The 18543-nt window shown below is 41.0% G+C and overlaps 3 protein-coding genes across 3 annotated transcripts in view; 1 reads left to right on the top strand and 2 right to left on the bottom strand.

Annotated features, from left to right (window-relative positions):
* Window positions 1-11591, bottom strand: part of LOC129367684 (myelin basic protein-like) — an 84608-nt gene extending 73017 nt beyond the window's left edge. Inside the window, exon 1 of the mRNA XM_055042299.1 lies at window positions 11572-11591. The gene's annotated coding sequence lies outside the window, so the exon portion shown is untranslated. The remainder of the gene's footprint in view (window positions 1-11571) is intronic.
* galr1a (galanin receptor 1a) lies at window positions 2146-17471 on the top strand. The gene is made up of 3 exons (XM_055042293.1): window positions 2146-3208; window positions 3307-3372; window positions 13103-17471. Exons 1-3 carry the CDS (start codon window positions 2540-2542, stop codon window positions 13421-13423), a joined length of 1056 nt encoding a protein of 351 aa, XP_054898268.1. The 5' UTR covers window positions 2146-2539; the 3' UTR covers window positions 13424-17471.
* Window positions 11572-18543, bottom strand: part of LOC129367682 (DEP domain-containing protein 1B-like) — a 29736-nt gene continuing 22764 nt past the window's right edge. The window contains exon 11 of the mRNA XM_055042292.1: window positions 11572-11767. Within this exon, the coding sequence (XP_054898267.1) occupies window positions 11639-11767 (129 nt within the window). The 3' untranslated portion in view covers window positions 11572-11638. The remainder of the gene's footprint in view (window positions 11768-18543) is intronic.

Genomic DNA, 18543 nt, shown 5'->3' with positions numbered 1-18543 from the left:
TTCTGTATCTATGTATATTTTTTTAAAATCTATTGAATTAGAGTGACGACAGAATTCGCTCTGAACTTTGTTTGACATTGAAATATGTAAGAGAAACCGGCAACGGTGCGACAGGCTGCATTTAATTTAAACCAAATAAAAAAACGCTTGACTGTTTATTTGACATCAAAGTAAAATGAAATTCAAAATTCTTCAAATCAAGTTTTGCGTTGTAGAAAGTTAAAAGGTCCTTTTTTGTTATTTCCCTACTAATAGAAGCTATGAGGAATAAAACTGGTTTCATTTATGTATCCAATTTAGCAAAGTGCTCATATATGAATTATTGACCTTGGTGGAAAAATTAAATTGTTTAAGGATATAATGGGAAAGAGCGTCTGGCACTTCTGACTTTATCATTGGCTCCACTCCCCAGTGAATAATCAATAGAACAGACAAATAAATAAATAAAAACTAAATCAATAAACTGCTTTCTGTCTGCTCCTGTCAATCTGCTGGGCAAGGCAGATTGACAGCCGGCCCATTACTGGAGATAAATGTTTTTCCAGTGTGCCGCTCCCGTTTGTTTTCAGTGAACTGTGGTATGATACGGTCAGCGAAACTGTTTTCCCATCACAGCGGACGACGAGTCAAAAGTTCATGTATGAAGTTTTTATGAAGAACTCGCCATGACCTTGAACTTCACCCTGCGAGTCTGCTGGGGAATCTGCGCCTCTTGGCGAGCGCCGCCGGTCAAAATCAGTCTGCATTTTCTCCTCCCGTTGGTCTGTGACTGTTTGACGAGGTTTTTCAGAAATATCTACTAGACTTTATCCTTTTATGTACAATATAACATGTATATATAAAAAATGTGGCCAGTCAGTATCAACTGACTTATCTAGAAGTGGCATTTGCTTCAAAAGGTTCATATTGGTGCAAAGCAGAAAGGATTTTACCGATTATCTGGTCAGCCACCGGGAAAGAAAAAAATAAACTTGAACCTAAAGAACATTATTCACTTCTTAAGAATAGCTTTCACTTTTTCTTTGCATTGGTTTTGGCAAATAAAATAAATCTATGGCACCGCACTTCCTCCCCATCTGTCAAAGGTCTGAGGGAAACCTCCTGACTTCAAAATTCACATTTTTTGGGGAGGGGGAAAAAAAAAAAAAAATCATCCAAGGAAGCCAACAAATGTTGGAGTACAGCCACGTGGATGGATCTGTGCAGCTGTACTCCAACATTCATTTCGTCCCTGGATGAAACAGAAATGTGTCCATCCATCTCCACGTCCATGCAGCTGTCAGACAGAATGGCAGCTGGGCCTGTCGGGGCAGAGCTTCACACACTGCTATGCTATGAAAAGATGCATCGAAGGACTGGATTCAGTGTCAGAAAACAGAGGAAACAGCAAGTAGCTGTGAAAAGAAGAACCACAGTGAAGCAGTGAGAATTGCAAGGTTCCCGCTAACAAACACTCAACGTGAGCAGACGTCTGTGTGTAATTGTTTATTTTTATTTTTTGAAAAGTGACCATTTTGACCGTTAGCTCTTAAAGGTAGCATGAAAAAAGGACCAGCTGTATTTTGGTTTTGATAAATGGAATTGATGAATTCAACTCAAGGGCTCTTCTGTAACCTCAGACATCAAGAACTCAGCAAGGAGAACAGACGATTCTCTGCAGTTCCCTTTGAATGTGACGCCCCAAAATAAAATACAAAGCACTCAAGGCTTTTTATAAGTCACATCATTGCAGCGCATCAGTAAGATTCAGAGACACATGCTTTTATGTTATTATTATTATTGCAAAGGCAGCTTCACTGGATCCTTTGTGGCAAAAAAGAAGAAACCCCCACACCCAAACTTTTAAATAAAACAGTAGGGAAACGCTCTTCTGTAACGCTCCAGCCTTAAATTGATGTGCAGCTCTTGGCACCAGAGTCTGTCTCAGAAACCGGCCTTGACCTCCAGCATCCACATTAAACACGGATGGATTCATAAATGGGCAGAATGAGACCCAGAACAATAACTGCTTCTCTACCTCTCCTCCCTCTCTCCTCCTCCTCGTCTCCAGCATCATCGCAGCATTTCATGGTTGGTGGTATGGCTGCTGACGCCGACGGCCCGGCCCGCCCCCTACAAACTCCCCCTCTTATTTAAAGTGCGAGACCGGGTCCAGATGCTGAGAACCGGGAGACAGACTGGAAGCGGCGCAGCCAGAGCGCGCAGACGCGTCTGGTGCGCAACAGGGGGAGAGACGCAGACCGGCCGACGCCTCCGAGGTGCTGCGGATGGTTTGATGCAGCACGGAAGACTTTCCAGCTGTTGGAATATATCGCTTTTTATGTTTCTTTGGCTTTGTGTTTGTGTGTGTGTGTGAGAGAGACAGAGAGAGTTATATAAAGTGATGCGCAAAAAGTGAAGCGCGCGATTTTATTTAAAGTGGAGAATCCTGAGGAAGGGGGAACCCAACAGGAGCGCGCATGTAGACGCGTCCGGAGTCGGTGGCGTGAAGTGGAAGAAAAAAATAATAATAAATTGACAACAAGAACAAGAATCTGTCATGAACTTGTCGGAGTCGGTGTGGCTCGTGGGAGAGCCGTGGAACCTCAGCGCGCTGGAGGAGGACGGCGAGAAGAAAAACCTGTTCGGGATCGATACGAGCAACTACATCGCGCTGCTGTTCTTCCTGCTCATCTTCACGCTGGGCGTGCTGGGCAACTCCATGGTGATCACCGTGCTCGCCCGGAGCAAGCCGGGCAAGCCGCGCAGCACCACCAACATCTTCATCCTCAACCTGAGCATCGCCGACCTCTTCTACCTGCTCTTCTGCATCCCCTTCCAGTCCACCATCTACGTGATGAACACCTGGGTCTTCGGCGCCTTCATCTGCAAGTTCATCCACTACTTCTTCACCGTCTCCATGCTGGTGAGCATCTTCACGCTCTCCGCCATGTCGGTGGACCGCTACGTCGCCATCGTGCACTCCAGGAAGTCGTCGTCGATACGCGTGGCGCGGCACGCGCTGGTCGGCGTGGTGGCGATCTGGCTGCTCTCGCTGGCCATGGCGGCGCCGCGCATGCACTACTACAACCTGTTCCACGGCGGCAGGAACGAGACCTACTGCTGGGACGTGTGGCCGAATCAGAACCACAAGAAGGTCTACGAGGTGTGCACGTTCGTCTTTGGATACGTCTTGCCCCTGCTGCTGATTTCATTCTGTTACGCAAAGGTAAAGCGGGGCGCGCGGGGCGGGTCAGTGCGCACAAATGATCGATCAACCACAAGCTCCATCTGGTGTCTGTTTTTGTTGCTCTGCTTTGTTCACAGGTGATAAATCACTTGCACAAAAAGCTGAGAAATATGTCCAAAAAGTCGGAGGCTTCAAAGAAAAAGGTAGGGATCGAAGCGGTTCATAGATTTGTTGCATTTTGTGATTTATTAGCAAACAAATCATTTGGGTATAGAAGTTGTATGGCTGTCTGCCCAGGGCAGTGATGCAGCCTGGGGGTAAGAAGGGGGTTGGCATCATAAACACTAGAGAAAAAAAAAACAAAACAAAGTGAGGTGTTTGCTTGTTTACATTCTCACAGATTTTTGTCCATTTACTGAATCGACTCCGCAGTGTTGCTTTTTCTCTTAAGCGACACTTCAGAAAAATAAATAAATAAATGGCAGTGTGGCCAGCCAGACTGCGATTTATCATCGTTATTTCAAAATCTAATTTGAACATACTCATGTCAACAGTGAATGGACATCTGTTGAGCACTGCATGAGATTTATGAAGCTTTTCAGAAGTACGCATAGAGAGCAGTTTTATGGCTCAGGTTGAGCCATAAAAACAACAGAGTGGTTTATGACCTGCATTATTCTACACTTGGAATAATAAATAAAAAGAAAAAGACACTTTTAAAAATGTCATCATCAACAACATCATCAGCTGTACCAGGGCAGAGATAGGTTTCGTTTCATTTTCTTCACCTCTCACTTGATTGCTGTTGGACAGACCGTCCCCCTCCCTCAGCCCTGCACGGATCCGCAGACCTCCACCATGGACGCCTTCCTAAACCTCAAAACGTGCTGTAAAGACTCCGTGTTGATTGCAATACAATTCACTTCCAGTTTGACCAGTCTAGACATGTGATATCAATGGGGAATTCTTTACATGTGTAACATCCACATGTTAGTAGTTGTAAAAAACATAAACCATAATCAAACTCAGTCAAATGTTCCAACTGCAACGTTTTCACTGGATTTCTTTTCCATCACTGGGCGGCTATAATTATCAGAATTAGATATGATGGATGAATGTGATTTTATGCTAGGGCATCAATCAATCATTGTATTCAGAGACACTCACCATGTATCCAGATCAGTTTATCCACTGCAGGTTGTTCTTCCTTTGACAAGGCATTTAACTCTTACATCACAGTTAAATGCCTTCTGGAAACTCCCCATGACAACAACACCACGCTGTCCAGCATACACTCAGAGAGCTGCATGCATTTCCCCACCAGACTCTGCATTCATTTGCCATTTGGGATAGGGGCGATACGGCACAGCCCGCTGGGCGCCACGTGACAAAAATATAAACTACAGAAACATCCCACCTAATGGACTGAAAAGTTTGGTGGCTCGCTGGTTTGGCGGTGGACAATTAGGACTGCTGGTCAAATGAAAACAACTCTATGCCACCTATTTCTGGTGAGCATTGTTTACATGGGGATTCTTCATTCATTTCCAAACTATGAGCGAAATATAGAGCTGGGGTTGTTCAAACTGTGGCCCGGGAACCCATTTGCGGTTCAAGAGTGCTCTACGTTTGGTTTGCCAGCCCAGGCAGTTGGTGCAGAGACTGGTTTAAAAAAATAAAAAAAAAAAAGAGGTGCAAAAAAAGATCATCAACTCCATCAAAAAATTTTGGAAATCATTTACTGTCTACCTGGAAGACTTTTTTGTTTGTTTGTTTCAAATATAGAATAATCTACAGTTACTCTTCCTACAGGAGACAGTCTATACTTTGATTGTTTCATTCAAATAATGTGCATTTAATTTCCTGCTGATCGGGTAAATGTAACAAAGATCAAATACTTTTTACGATTTTGATTTAAAAAAGTAGTGAATACAAATTTTGTGGTTCCCCAAGTAGATTTGACTTGAATTATTTATATGTTTTGTTTGGTTTTGGCCCCAATGAGAAATTGTTACTGTAAGTCTTTAACTGTCCTTAAAATGGACCGAAATTGATCCATTTCGGGTTCGTACAAAACATCTTGTGGCAGACGGATTTGAAACAAACAAACATCTTGTGGCAGACGGATTTGAAACAAACAAGACCGTAAAGGTACAAAAGAGGCTTCATCTGTGGCACATGACAAAATGGCTTCATCTGCACGTCAAGTCAACAGGAATGGACCGCCTATGGTGTGTTGAGAGCAAGCGTTTCGAGGAAATACCACAGGTGGCTGATGAAGCCGTAGTTTGATTGGTGCTCGGATGATTTGGTGCTAAAGTAAAGGGCCGCAGCTGCAGGTTTTCGCTGGGAGTTAGTTTGATTTTATTTCAACTGTACTACCATACTTGCTCCAGAAACTAGACCAAAAATACTTGGGAAGATTTTGTGTTTGTAACAGCATCCATATTTACTTCATCTACTGGTTGCTTTATCACTTCCAGAAATTCAGCCCTGCAGAAGAAAGAACTTTTTTGCTCGTTTTTCCCAGATCTCCAACAGAGAATTACCATTGCCGTTGCACTTCCTGTTCGCTGTCACATTCTACTTTGAAGGAGGTCATTACTGAAGCCAGTTATCTGTTCCGCTATCCAGCGAGGTGGGGGGAAAAAGGGCAGGGAGGCTGCAGACTCCAGGCATGGCTTGAGAGGGGAATGTAAATGTGCCTTGATGTGATCGCATATGTCTCTGCAAACATACTTTGCTGTGTGAGGCTTGACATGAGGCAGGAATGTCAGATATTCTTGTGATTTGCTGCACTTGTTCGGTGCAGTAAATCACTTCCAGTTTGACCAGTCTAGACATGCAATATCAATGGGGAATTGAGAACAGAGCTTGAGAACAAAGCTTGAGAACAGAGCTTGAGAACAGGTGGGGGTTATTATGGCTCGGCTATCGACAGTGCAACCGTAATAAATACAAGATGTGCTCCGAGGGCTGGGGTGTCAAACTCCAGTCCTCAAGGGACGGTATTCTGCAACTTTTAGATGTGCCTCTGCTGCACCACAGCTGAACAGAATAATTAGGTGATTAGCAAGACTCTGGAGAACAAGGAGGAGGTCATTAAGGCATTTCATTCCAGTGTTTTGTACCTGTGGCACATCTAAAAACTGCAGGACAGCGGCCCTTGAGGACTGGAGTTTGACGCCTGTGTCCTTGAGAGATGCAGATGTCAGAGAGAATATGTTGTCAAACTTTGTGTCTCTTTCTGGACCTGTATTTCTATGCATTTGTGGCTCCCAAACTGAACTTCTCTATTTTGTGTTGTGTGTTTCATCACACAAGATTAATCCACAGTAAGGCATTGCAGACTCTTTGGAGAATCGATGAAAAACGAATCATGAGCCTACAGAAAGGCAAACAAATCAGCTGCAGTCTTTCACCCATTTGTCTCAATTAAATTGTACCTGGCCGTGGCTTTTTTGGGGGGCGGGGTTGTTCTTTAAAACCTATATGTGGATAAAACCTATATGTTTTCACCAGCATCAAGCCAGCTGGTGAAAACTCCTCAGGGGCAGCTTTTATGTAAAAAGGGACAAAGGGGTGTTAAACAGCAAACAGATTTCACAGGAAAAACAAACTGGCATATTAGTGATGTCAAAAGTCCGGTGATGACTCAAAGCCAGAACTCGGTCTAATAATCTTCACTCACTTTGTTTTGCAGCCTTCAAACATCAGCATCAATAGTGAAACAGGCCTGTGAATAAGCTGCTTCATGGTTTGATCCTTTTCTTGAGTTGTAGAAATTCTAAACAGTGGGCTTGTCTCTTTTTTTTAAATGAAAAAATGTGTGTTTTGCAGCAGAAATTACACAGGATTAGTGATGATGAATAAATCGCTTTAACTAAAAGTTTTCAACACAGTTTGTACCTCCACAAATGCTCTTCTTCTACGTTCCTCAACTCTGACCAAAGCAGCTGCATCATTCAGATGCGGTTGACTTGTTTTTTCCCTTTAGACTGGTATTCATTTGGTTGCAATTTACAGCTACACCACTGGATGTCACTAGAGATTTAAAAATACATTTTGTTTGCAAGACAACACGTTTGCGAAAATATAAAAAATGCCTTAAGCAAAGCTAGCTTGTGTTTAAAAAAAACTAAACAAAAAGTGTTTTAAGTAGCATTTAAGCCATTCCCGTTTAATCGAACTCTAGTTTGTTTGACTAAGATGTTCATTTGGATGCGAATGCATTTTCGGACCAGAAAAGCGAACTCTGGTGTGATTCGAATGCATATAGGAATGAAAAGCAGACTCGGGGCTCCAAAAAGCAGGAAATGGACAAAAGCAAACAGCATTCTGGGTGAATACAACCAAAACAAATGCGTAAATCTAGAGCTAGTGGGAGAAATAGCTTGTGGTCTTTTGCCACAAACAAAAGAGAAATCCCAAAATCTCACCCCATTTTATTCCACATGTCCTGAAGAAGTTGTGCTCAGGATTTTCTTCATTTTTTTTGTTTCCATCAGCGGTTCTTGGTGCAGCGCCGCCACAAGCGAGGAGGAAACATAGTTGTTTCGTTTGAGCAGCAGGAAAGTGAACTGCGCAAGCTAAAAATGTGACTATTGGTCCAAATCGAATCTACTAAACTATCAGGTGTGAAAACACCCGTAAATAATATGAAACACTGTCATCTTGGTTTAACTTCAGTTTTCATGTTTAGTTCTAAGGTGATCCTTATGGCAAAAAGCTTTGAATAAAAATAGTATCCAAGTTTTATAAGTCTCACATTGTGTTTTAAAGAATGTGATCAATGTAGTAGATGGTTAGTGAACTTAATTTATATTCCAAGTTTGTTTTTTTAGCTGATCCACCTCCAACAGAGATGATTTTACTTTCATCTACTATCAGAAAATATTTTACATATCAAAAAAGGAATAAAGAAAATATATATATATAATAATAAGCTGCTTGTGCCACACAGGGAAAAAAAAAATCAAGAGGCACTTTTTGTGTATGGAAAAAGTCTCGTCAGCAGCACTGTTAGCTCAGGGAAATCCAACGTGATTGACAGCTGGAAAGACCGAGGTCGTTCCCAGCGCTGTTTGCAAATCCACACATCAAGGGCAGACAGAAATGGTGTGGCTGCAAGAAACTAAAACACTTCCGACAATTCCGACATAATTACCTCGCTAAGCTATAACGTTTTATTGGCGTCCCTGTGTTGTACCAGTCAGCTCAACAAACAGCCAGGATCGGCCCTGAGTGCTTGTTTCTCAGCTACCCAGGCCTCCAGATGAAGCACACAGATGGGTATGGATAATTAGGAAAATTAATATTTGGCCAAGTTAGCCTAAAATTGTCTAGTAGCGTCTATAAAGTGAGACAGGGGGGACAGCTGATGCTTCTGAGGCTGTGATAGTGTCCCTCACGAATGAATCAAGCAGCTTGACATTTCGGAAGTTAAAACGAGACACACCTTTTTCTTCACTGTCTGAAGTTAAAAAACAACCAAACATCTCTTGTTTTTAGGTCAGTAGAAACAACCAAATTCCTAAATGCTCCAACAATGAGAAAGACAGAGGACTCCAGTCGTACATATGGGAAGGCAACGTGTGGGGTTCTTTCATTCGCTTACATCACTCTCCTTTATTATCCATGATTTACTGCAAATCCAAAGCTAAGGCTTCAACTCAACCTTTTCTCAGGTTGAGCACTAAACCTTTGAAATTCTCCAGCTGATGTTCACCATCTGCTTGGACTATGTTAAACAGACGCAAAAAATGAGAGAAATGTTTTAAACGTTTGTGTATAATTTGTTTGATTTTGGAAAAATATGCATTTGTCATGAGAATTCATTCATTGTCTTCTCTGTTATCTTTGCATTACTTTGAATCTTGTTTCTTTAAGTATTTAGTTAAGTCATCAGGAAACTGATTAAACGTTACATAAAACAACCTTTTTGTAATTCTAAGAACGATGAAGGAGATAACGGGCAGATCAAGCTGCGTTTTGATCTGTTGTTGTTTTTTTTTTCAAATGAACACTTTTTCTTTTTGTAGCCTTGAGCTTTTCTGACGCTTATGCAAGAGAGCATCTGACTTTGAGGGAAGCTTGGAGGGAAAACAGGAGGGATTAACTAAATGTGACCGTCGCAATATGTGGGTTTTATATGCAGGGAGGCAGAGGTGGCGAGTAGATTTCGCATTTTAATAATAATAATAATCAAAAGCAACTTGCACAAACACCACAGGGAGCCAATGCAGAACAAAAATCGGAAATGCATGGGAAAAGCCAGCAGGGAACACTGAGAAAAACAGGGAAAATAACTGGATAAAACAGGAGGAACCAGCAAAGAAGGAGAAGAGCAGAAGTGTTTAAGTAAACTGATTGCAGGTGTGCAGCGAGAGAAAGAGACAAAAGTGGCACAGGGGGCGAGAAAATAAATCTAACACTAAAGAATAACCTAAGAAACAATGAAACTAGAGCAACAAGGAGCAACTAGAGACAATAAAAAACTAGAATCACTGAGAAAGATTAAAATAAACAAACTGATCTAATCAAAGAAAGAGACTTAGGAACACAGAATAATAAACAACCCGGGACATGACGGTGACACATTTTTTCGGGAACCTTTAGCCTGAGTGAAAAGTGATAAAACGGGCCTCAGGTTTGTGCAAAATCAGACGCTGGTGTCGGTTCTCTCTGTGGTGCAAATTTGCAGTAGGTACACACAATCCTGTCTGTGATTCTCCCAACAGAGAACACACAAACGTTGGTCAAGCTTGCTTTTGAAGCGTTACGGATGCGACAGTGAGCAGAACAAAAAAAGCCAGGGTGACCGAAAAAAACATAACCAAATTTGGAAATGCGTGGCTCCGGCTTATCTTTTAATTCTGCACAGACTCTCTCGTCTTGTTACCGGCCCCATATATCGGCGTCCGTCAGCCCATCGTTCTCTCTCTGGCTCGCTTTATTGTCTGATTCAGCATTGAGCAGACAAAGGAGGATGCACCCAGCGGGAATTTAGAGAAGCCTGTCACATCATATGAGTCCGTCCGTTAGGAAATAGATTGCAAAACAATATAAATCCCACGGCTTACCTTTCCAGGAAGAGAAAGGTCCAAAATAAAGGGAGTGAAGGACCGAGTCATGTCCTGAAATCAAAACGAGGTCAAACTTACTGAGTGTCTGAAATGCGTGAAAAGTGAGCATGTTTTGGCGTTGTTGCTGCAAATTTGCAGAATCAAAGATTTCAGCTCTCTGCCCACGACGGAGGCCCTTTCAGCAGTATGAGTCAGGAGAGTGGAATTTGAATCTGTGTTGATCCTCCAAACACAAACAAAACACTCAGAGATCCTTTAAAAAAAAAAAACGACAGAAATTCATGACACTTTTGAGTTTCTTTGTCCGAAAGAAAACTTTCAGCGCTTAAGCTGAGACAAAAGTGAAAAACGCAGCCACTCGCGGTAGCATTCAACCACCTTCAGTCACAGTGAACAACGCGTCGAGTCATTAGTGTTTCAATAATAATACTGCATACCTAATACCTATTCAGTTTTTACGATTAAAATCAACAATTTGGCCATCGAGCTGAAAATGACTTGATAAAGTTCAAACCGAGCATTAGTTTGGTTTAGGTGACTTTGACTGCCACCCAGGTTGCTTAGGGATTCAGCCAATCAAATTTAAGACGTTTTGGGGTTTTTTTTTAGACCCTTTTAATGGTCTAAAAACCTTGAATAAAAGGTAAAATCCTAAAACTATAAATACAGAGGACAGTTAAGGGACTCTGTTGTAGTCCCCTAACCATCTGCTAAACTTTAAACTTCTTGTGTGTTTATTAACAAGTGTTTATTAGCAGCTAGTTAGCGGTAGCTTCAACCGCCGCGGGTCACAGAACGCAACGAAGATGTCTCCGTGCGACTCAAACTTTTGCCTGACAGAAAAGTCCCATGAGAGAAAGAGAAAACAATACATCTAGGAGATTAAATAGTCATGCCACAACTGAATTTAAGACTTGTGATTATGTAGCTTTTGTTTGTCGTGAACATAAGACAGTTTAAGGCCTTCGTTTCAGATACATGAATTTCAGGCGTTTTAAGGATGGGGCTCTTTCAACCTATTTAAAGATGCCAGAAAATGCTCATGTTTTTACACACAACATTCCTTTGAGTTTACAGAAGACAGTCCAGCAAAGAGAGATAATTCATGTGTGAACAGAATTTGAGACTAAAGTCAAACTAATCATGACTTAATTCGCGTACGACTTCATTCTTGTAATATTATGACTTCGTGGCGACGGGTACATACGTTTTCCCTGTAGATGAGTGAGCATTAGACTTTGTGTTCTGGTGAACTCTGGTCCCCTCTGCCTTTGAGAGGTTTGGACGTCTGAATCCGTGGAAAGAGGTTCTGTTTACCTGAGAGCTATGGGGTGTGTTCAAACGGGATGGTCAGAAGCTACCCACTGAGAGATCTGCTTCCCCTTCAGCTCTGAATTCCATCATTTGGTTCACTGTTATGATTTGATTCTCGGCCGCTCGCTGTCCCACAAATTGCTGGCATGTAGGCCAGGAGAGGAGCTGCTTTTCCCAAAGGCCGCAGATCCAAACGGAGCTAACAAGGGAAAGAAAAACACGATTTAGAGTCCTATTGTAGCAAGATATGGAGGGAATGCCGCATCGCTGGCTCTGTGCGCATTGTGAAAAAAATACTTAAGGAAAATCAGCAGACACAGCTTGCCTTCGATGCACCTATGGATTTATTGTACTGTCTCCCCGCACCTTCCCTTGAAAAATAATGACTATGTTGGATATCTTTAGGGATCAAAATTCTCACTATTGAAACAAAATATATTCATTTTTTTCATTAAAAATCAACCCCAATCAGAGCCATCTTCCTAAATATTTTAAAGAAACAGATGAGATATGTTTCTTAAATATACATATTTTTAAATTACATATATTTTAAATTACATATATTTTAAAATCTGTAGTTCAAAGATGTGACAATTTCAAGGATAGCATTAGCATTTTAGTTGAAATTGAATTTATGTGAATGATAAAAAGTACAGTTAGCAATCACACTGTCTTTCTTGTACTTAAATAGTTACAGAACAAGACAAAACATTTAAATCAAGGGAAATGTCTGAGGAAATGATTTAAACCGATGAAATTCTAGTTAGTCTTTAAAAATATATATACTTATTCATTTCTTTTTTAAAAGGGGATTTGTCCACAGTTTGGAGCTATCTTATGCAACAACTATGAGGGGAAAGAAGGCTCACTTAGACTGCAGAGTGTAATTGGTAGATATTTATTTTTACATATTTGTTGAAACTATCAAAATCAGAGCCAGCAGCCATCCCCCGCTGGCTCTTTGCTACGCTAGAGCTTCTTCCTAGTCTGCCAGGAACGCTCAGGCTAGTTAGTATGGCCACCGATGATGGCAGAAAACAGTTTTCCTGCCCTTGTAAGTAGTTTCTCTGAGATTGGCACATTTAGCTACACATCCATGAGCATGGTTGACATCGCTAGGACCTTCCTCCTGACTCTGATTGGTTGTTTTTGAACTGGAGGTTCTTTTTAAGTTATTTTGTGAATGTACAGGTCTGAGAGTGGTTAGAAAAAACCCCAAAACAGAACATGATTAACTACATTAGGATCACACCGATTGTCTTGTTTGATCTCAGGCACATCATCTATGCATAGAGCTACAACACTGTTGGTCAAAAGAGTTACGCATGTTGAATGTATGCGTCAAGCCAGGTTCCTGATGTCATATGGAAAATAAAATATTAGCATGTGATTACAATGTAGCACAAAATAACAGTTACAAACTTGTGAAAAAAACAGTTTTATAACAAAAAAAGCTAAAATAAAAACTGGAAATTCCCCCTTATTTCCTTTTAAGAGCTAACATAACTTTTCTTCGCCCTGCATGTTCTCCCAGACCGCTCAGACCGTGCTGGTGGTCGTGGTGGTGTTCTGCCTGTCCTGGCTCCCTCATCACATCGTCCAGCTCTGGGTGGAGTTTGGGAACTTTCCGCTGACCGAGGCCTCCTTCGTGTTTCGGGTGGCCGCGCACTGCCTGGCGTACAGCAACTCGTCGGTGAACCCCGTCATCTACGCCTTCTTGTCGGAGAACTTCAGGAAGGCGTACAAGCAAGTCTTTAAGTGCCAGATCGGCAACGTCGACTGCCCGCTCAACGACATCAAGGAGATGCGCAGCAAGGCCGATACCCCGCCCTCGACTAACTGCACCAATGTTTGACTGGCTGTCCCCACAGCAATAGGATCACTTACTGAGCTGAAACACTGAAACTCACTGAGTCATGTTGACCAAGTGATCAGATGAAAGTTGGTGTGCATTTTAATCAGGGTGAGTATTTGCCTCCTTTCATGCGTTGTGTGGCGTATCTGCACCGAAGGGGATTGAAGGCTGCTCATGAGAAAAGCCTGTAGGCAGACAATTAAATATCACATAATTCAAATATTCATTAAAAACTCTCATGTAACCTTCTGATTTTCAATTTAATTCGTTCAATTTTGCTTTGTACCAAGTTGAGGTACCACCACCTGTCGCTGTGGAACAAGTTTTAAATGTGTTTTGAAGAACAAATGCATTTTTTTTCTTCTGTATTTAAAACTGCTCCATGCAATTTGAAAACCTGCCTATCCCAGCGTGTTCAAATTTCTGATTGTAGTCGTTTTCAGTGGACAATTTTTTAGCACAAAAGAAGCTGATCTGGAAAGCCAGCTCGCACGTTTTAGCCGTCAAAATCACTCTGTTCCCTTCAAAAAAGAAGAACCACAGCATCCGGTTCATCTGTCTCAAAGATATTGCCATGCGTGTTGCTTCCTTCGGGCTGTAAATTAAGTTTAGCTTGCTAATGGAATCACTTCAGAGAGGGCAGAGTTGGCGGGGTGAGTAATAAAGGGTGGGGCAGTGCTTTTGATTGATATCAAGCCGATCTATATTCTTTTTTGTTTCACAAGGCCGGTTTCTTCTCTGTTAAATTGAATAGAAATCCTCGAATTCAGTTTCTGAACAACAGAATGGAAATAATAGAAAAATAACATCAAGCTTTCAGATTATTTCTTCGGTGGAACCGCTATTGTTAAATAATTCAAACCGCTGCCAAACGGGTGGATCGGGCTTCTCGTCCCAGAACGTCTACCTTGAAATTTTTAGTTCCTGTCTGCTCCAGGCCTGAGGTACATTTTTTGGATAAATTTCTTTAGTAGCCGCAAAGCTAACAGAGGAGCGAGCTCATTAGCTTAAAGCTCTCATTCACTTTTTATAAACTCAGTTCATTCAGTATTTGACCAAATTACCGAATACCAGAAACTTAAACTTAATTTAATCAAGTAATTTAAGCTTACATTTTTAAAAAATACATAAAACCGTTCTCTTTATATATACATATCCACTGCTCAAAAAAATAAAGGGAACACTCAAATAACATCCTAGATCTGAATAAATGAAATAAATATGAAAATAATTTCCACCTGTTTATTCCATTTGCACAACAGCAGGTGATATTGATTGTCAATCAGTGTTGCTTTCTAAGTGGACAGTTTGATTTCACAAAAGTTTGATTTACTTGGAGTAATACTGTGTTGTTTGAGTGTTCCCTTTATTTTTTTAAGCATTTTTTTTATTCTTTTTTCACTAAACATGCCAAATGACCTTGTGGACACATCGACATGCCATGTGTGAATACACACACATGCTGCACACTAGGCACGCACTATTTAACCTTCCTGAAGTATTTTTAAGAGTTCTGCTTCCAAAACTTCAAAAAATGTCCTTACAACACTTAAAAGGACACCAGAAAAAGTTTTATGTGAGAGTAGTTACCTTTGACTTCACGACGACAGCGCCTCTTACCTGTCTGTCACTGCTACTTGCAGTTTAGAAATTCGTGTTGTGAACGATAAAGCCTAAAACTAACGTGAAAGGTTCTCAGTGCTATTCTTCACTATTGTCCACATTTTTGATTTGTCTCCAGAACAACTGATTCAAATTGTTGCGTGACCTTCTCAGCGTACCGTCGAGTAAAATGTAATTGGCATGTACTTGCGTCGCGCTTCGTCTGGCCCAGACATCTTCACACTGCATTGAGTCATTTAACACATGTGAGCTACATTGTAACCACCGCCAAGGAGAGCAACTTACCCGAGCTCATAGCAACTGAGACAGACAGATTGGGGGTCTGAACCGCCAGATGTGTAGAGCAGGAGGCAGCAGGCTAGCTAACATAGCTCGGCTAATCGCTGGCTAATGTGAGCTATCGCTAGCCTCCCAGTTGTACTCGGTGACGAGCAGAACAACAAGTCGCCCTTCACTTGTCGCCAAGAAGCAATAAGTTGCCATGTTTATTGAGAACACCCGACTAGATTCAGCGGGTGTTCGAGTCCATATTTCGTACTTCACTCTTCCACTGATGTGTACGTCTGTTCAAAAGTACAAATACTAAATGACACCGGTTTTGAATCTCACTCCTGCGACTTTATTATGCATTATATGCGTTATATTCAATAACTGAATAATAATTCAGTTATTGAACTTTATGAATGAAAAAAAAAAAAGAAGCCTGAGAAATCGGTGAGTCATTTGAGCGGCATCTTGGGAATGTGACTGAATCATCTCGAAGAAATAAGTATTGTAACTAAATGCTTGAAATCCAAGCTGAGGAGGGGAAAAGAAAAATGTCATTCCCACTGTGTGCACACAAGCTATTTCTATTTCCTCATTTGTAATCACTGAATCCTCCCTCCTTTACTGACTGACTCCCAAAGTTAAGACCATCTTAATGCAGGTGGTACTGGTCTAACCCTTCGATGTGCGCTTCCAGAGGCTGCCAACAGCCTAAAGGCTATCCCGGCCGGGAAAAGCTGTTGCCAGGAAAATTGAAGTGCACCGTCTTATCTAATGTACTGCTGTGTTGACACACAGGATTCAACATGGGGGGTTTTGTTTTATGACTTGTTAAAAGGCACAGAAGAGCAGTGCTTGTAACTGTAAAGTGTTTGTACATCTATTGTGAGAAAATCTGCTTGTATATATTTGAAACACTAAAGCCGACATTCACACATCTGAGAATGCCTTGCCTTGTACATATAGCTTGCTGCTGTTTTGTCACTTCTGAAGCTGTGTTGCCTGAAATTCCTCCTAAAAACACCACAGACCTAGGTTTTTGCTCGAAAGGCAAAAAACGTTTTTTCTTTTTAAGAATTCAATCCAAGATCACATGAATTATGCCAAGGTCTTACAGTGTGCAGCTTTACCTCAGCACAAAAAACAATAAATCACACAACATGAGCCCAACAACTTATAACCACGGTGATGATGACTGTGCTGATTCACTGACTTTAACGCACCTTGTTGGGATTTCACTTTGAAAGATCGACATTCAACAAGTGGTAACACAGAAGATGCTGCCCAAATTTTAAAATGAGGCCACATACAAACTTGGAAACTAATACTGCACATCACCCTAAACAGAGCATCCACATGGCAGTGGCCGCATCATGCTGTGGGAATGATAAGGAAGCTGGTCAGATTTAATGAGCGATCAGATGTAGCTAGTTCTGCTGAAAACAAACAAAAAATAATTTCAGCAGGTTCTAATGACTTGAGACTGTGACTAAGCTGCACCTTCCAGTAACCTTAGAACAGAAACTAACCCTGAAACACTCAGCCAGACCTGCAATATAACTGAAATTGTTTAGATCATAAGAAAGTTCATATGTTAGAACAGAAATCATGTTAAATTCTGGGGGTCTTGAAAATTGTTATTCACAGATGCTTTTCATCTCGTAAGGGTTATTATTTTTTATTTATTTTTTGCTAAGAAGATTAAAGCCCCATGTTCCAGTCTAGCAGTGAGAGGTAAAGTAGTTCAAATTCACACCACACTTTTCAGAATTTCACTTTTGAAAACTCCACCGTTAGTTTCGTTGCATCATATAAATTTCCAATAATGCGTCAAAGTTTGGCAGTGAGTGAGACTGTTTGGCTTCAGAGCGTTCTCCCTGTACAGTCGCCGGTGCTTTCATTTCTTGCGATGGTCACTTTCTTCCTTTTCTTTATTTTTTTCACTCAAGCTTACAGTCGTGTGGTTTTGAGCTGTGCTGCTGTTATGTAAAAAAACATAAACCAATATATATATATATATATGTATATTTTCGTATCTTTTTTTTAAATATCTTTTTTTCTCTCTCTCTGCTGGATCGCGATTTAATGTTTTGGCTCGGCTTATGTTGTATATCTATTGTTATTTGTATTATGAAATAATAAACAATATTTGCTTCAACAGATTTGTCCATCTCTTTAAAAAAAATGAACAAGAAAAAAAGAAAACATAGCATTTTCTAAATTCCTGTCTGTTTTCTCGACTGTATTTCTCACGTCTCGCTACGGTTTCTGCTTCTATAAAAAGAGATTTTCCACAACCTCATTTTTACCACAAATCAGCCGTGACTTACGTCACAGCCAAGAGAAAGAAGGGATCTGTTTAGGTTCCCACTGTGCCTCAGGGTTTCTTTTCATTATTATTATTTTGTGAAAAGTTGAGTGGTGTGAAAACATTTATTGCCAGCAGATCAACACAGGGGTTCTGGATGGAGTCCAACTTAAATATTAAAATTGTGTAGATGCACAGTTATCGTCTTTATTTTCGTTTTTGGCTTACGTTCCAGATCACGTCACATCATATGTACCTGATGGTCATTGCACACTCAACGACTGATGACCACAAATTTCTCTGATTAGCTGGGAGTTGAGGCGTCTACTGTGGGGTAAGCATTTATCTGAACCTGGTTGTTTGTCAATCAAAGCAATACGGTACAGAAGCAACAGATCATTCCAAATATTATTTATTGATTTAGGTTTCAAGCTAAGCTGTTTCATTCTAGTAACATGTCGACTATTATTATTATTCATACTCGTTTCACCTTGTTTTAGTACCTTCTGAGAGGTCTTGTCTCATTTCCTGATAGAAACAAACTCTTTGGTTAAATGAAAGTCGTTTTAAATCTAAATCTGGAGTTGGCATGGATCATTGTGAGCCGAACTATAAGTAGTCTAACAAAGTCAGATATAAGAAGATTGCTCCAGGTTCTACAACCTACTAAATTGTTTTATTTTCCCTCTCCACTTCTGCGTTTCACTTTTTTTAAACACTTGTGTTTAAGCATCCTCCTTTGTTAGTCTTTAAAGGTCATATTTTTTTGTCATCTGCACTGCAAATGAATAAAAAGGAAACGGCAGAATGACGAGAATCGCATCTTGGCTCGGCACTCAGCCCACTCATGTTTTCAGACGGGAACATCCCACTGTCACTCTGTGTCGTTGTTTACAGCAAAGGTTGTATATTCTCCTGTAAA

This window comes from Poeciliopsis prolifica, unplaced genomic scaffold (genome assembly GCF_027474105.1).
Source record: "Poeciliopsis prolifica strain line A6 unplaced genomic scaffold, Auburn_PproV2 SCAFFOLD017, whole genome shotgun sequence".
Taxonomy (NCBI): Eukaryota; Metazoa; Chordata; class Actinopteri; order Cyprinodontiformes; family Poeciliidae; genus Poeciliopsis; species Poeciliopsis prolifica.
Note: the sequence above shows the minus strand (reverse complement) of the source record. Positions and strands in the feature narration are given on the sequence as shown.

Coding starts and splice junctions, on each gene's coding strand:
- galr1a (XM_055042293.1), top strand. CDS start 2,540: ATGAACTTGTCGGAGTCGGTGTGGCTCGTGGGAGAGCCGTGGAACCTC. Junction 3,209..3,306: donor TTTCATTCTGTTACGCAAAG/GTAAAGCGGGGC, acceptor CTTTGTTCACAG/GTGATAAATCACTTGCACAA. Junction 3,373..13,102: donor CGGAGGCTTCAAAGAAAAAG/GTAGGGATCGAA, acceptor ATGTTCTCCCAG/ACCGCTCAGACCGTGCTGGT.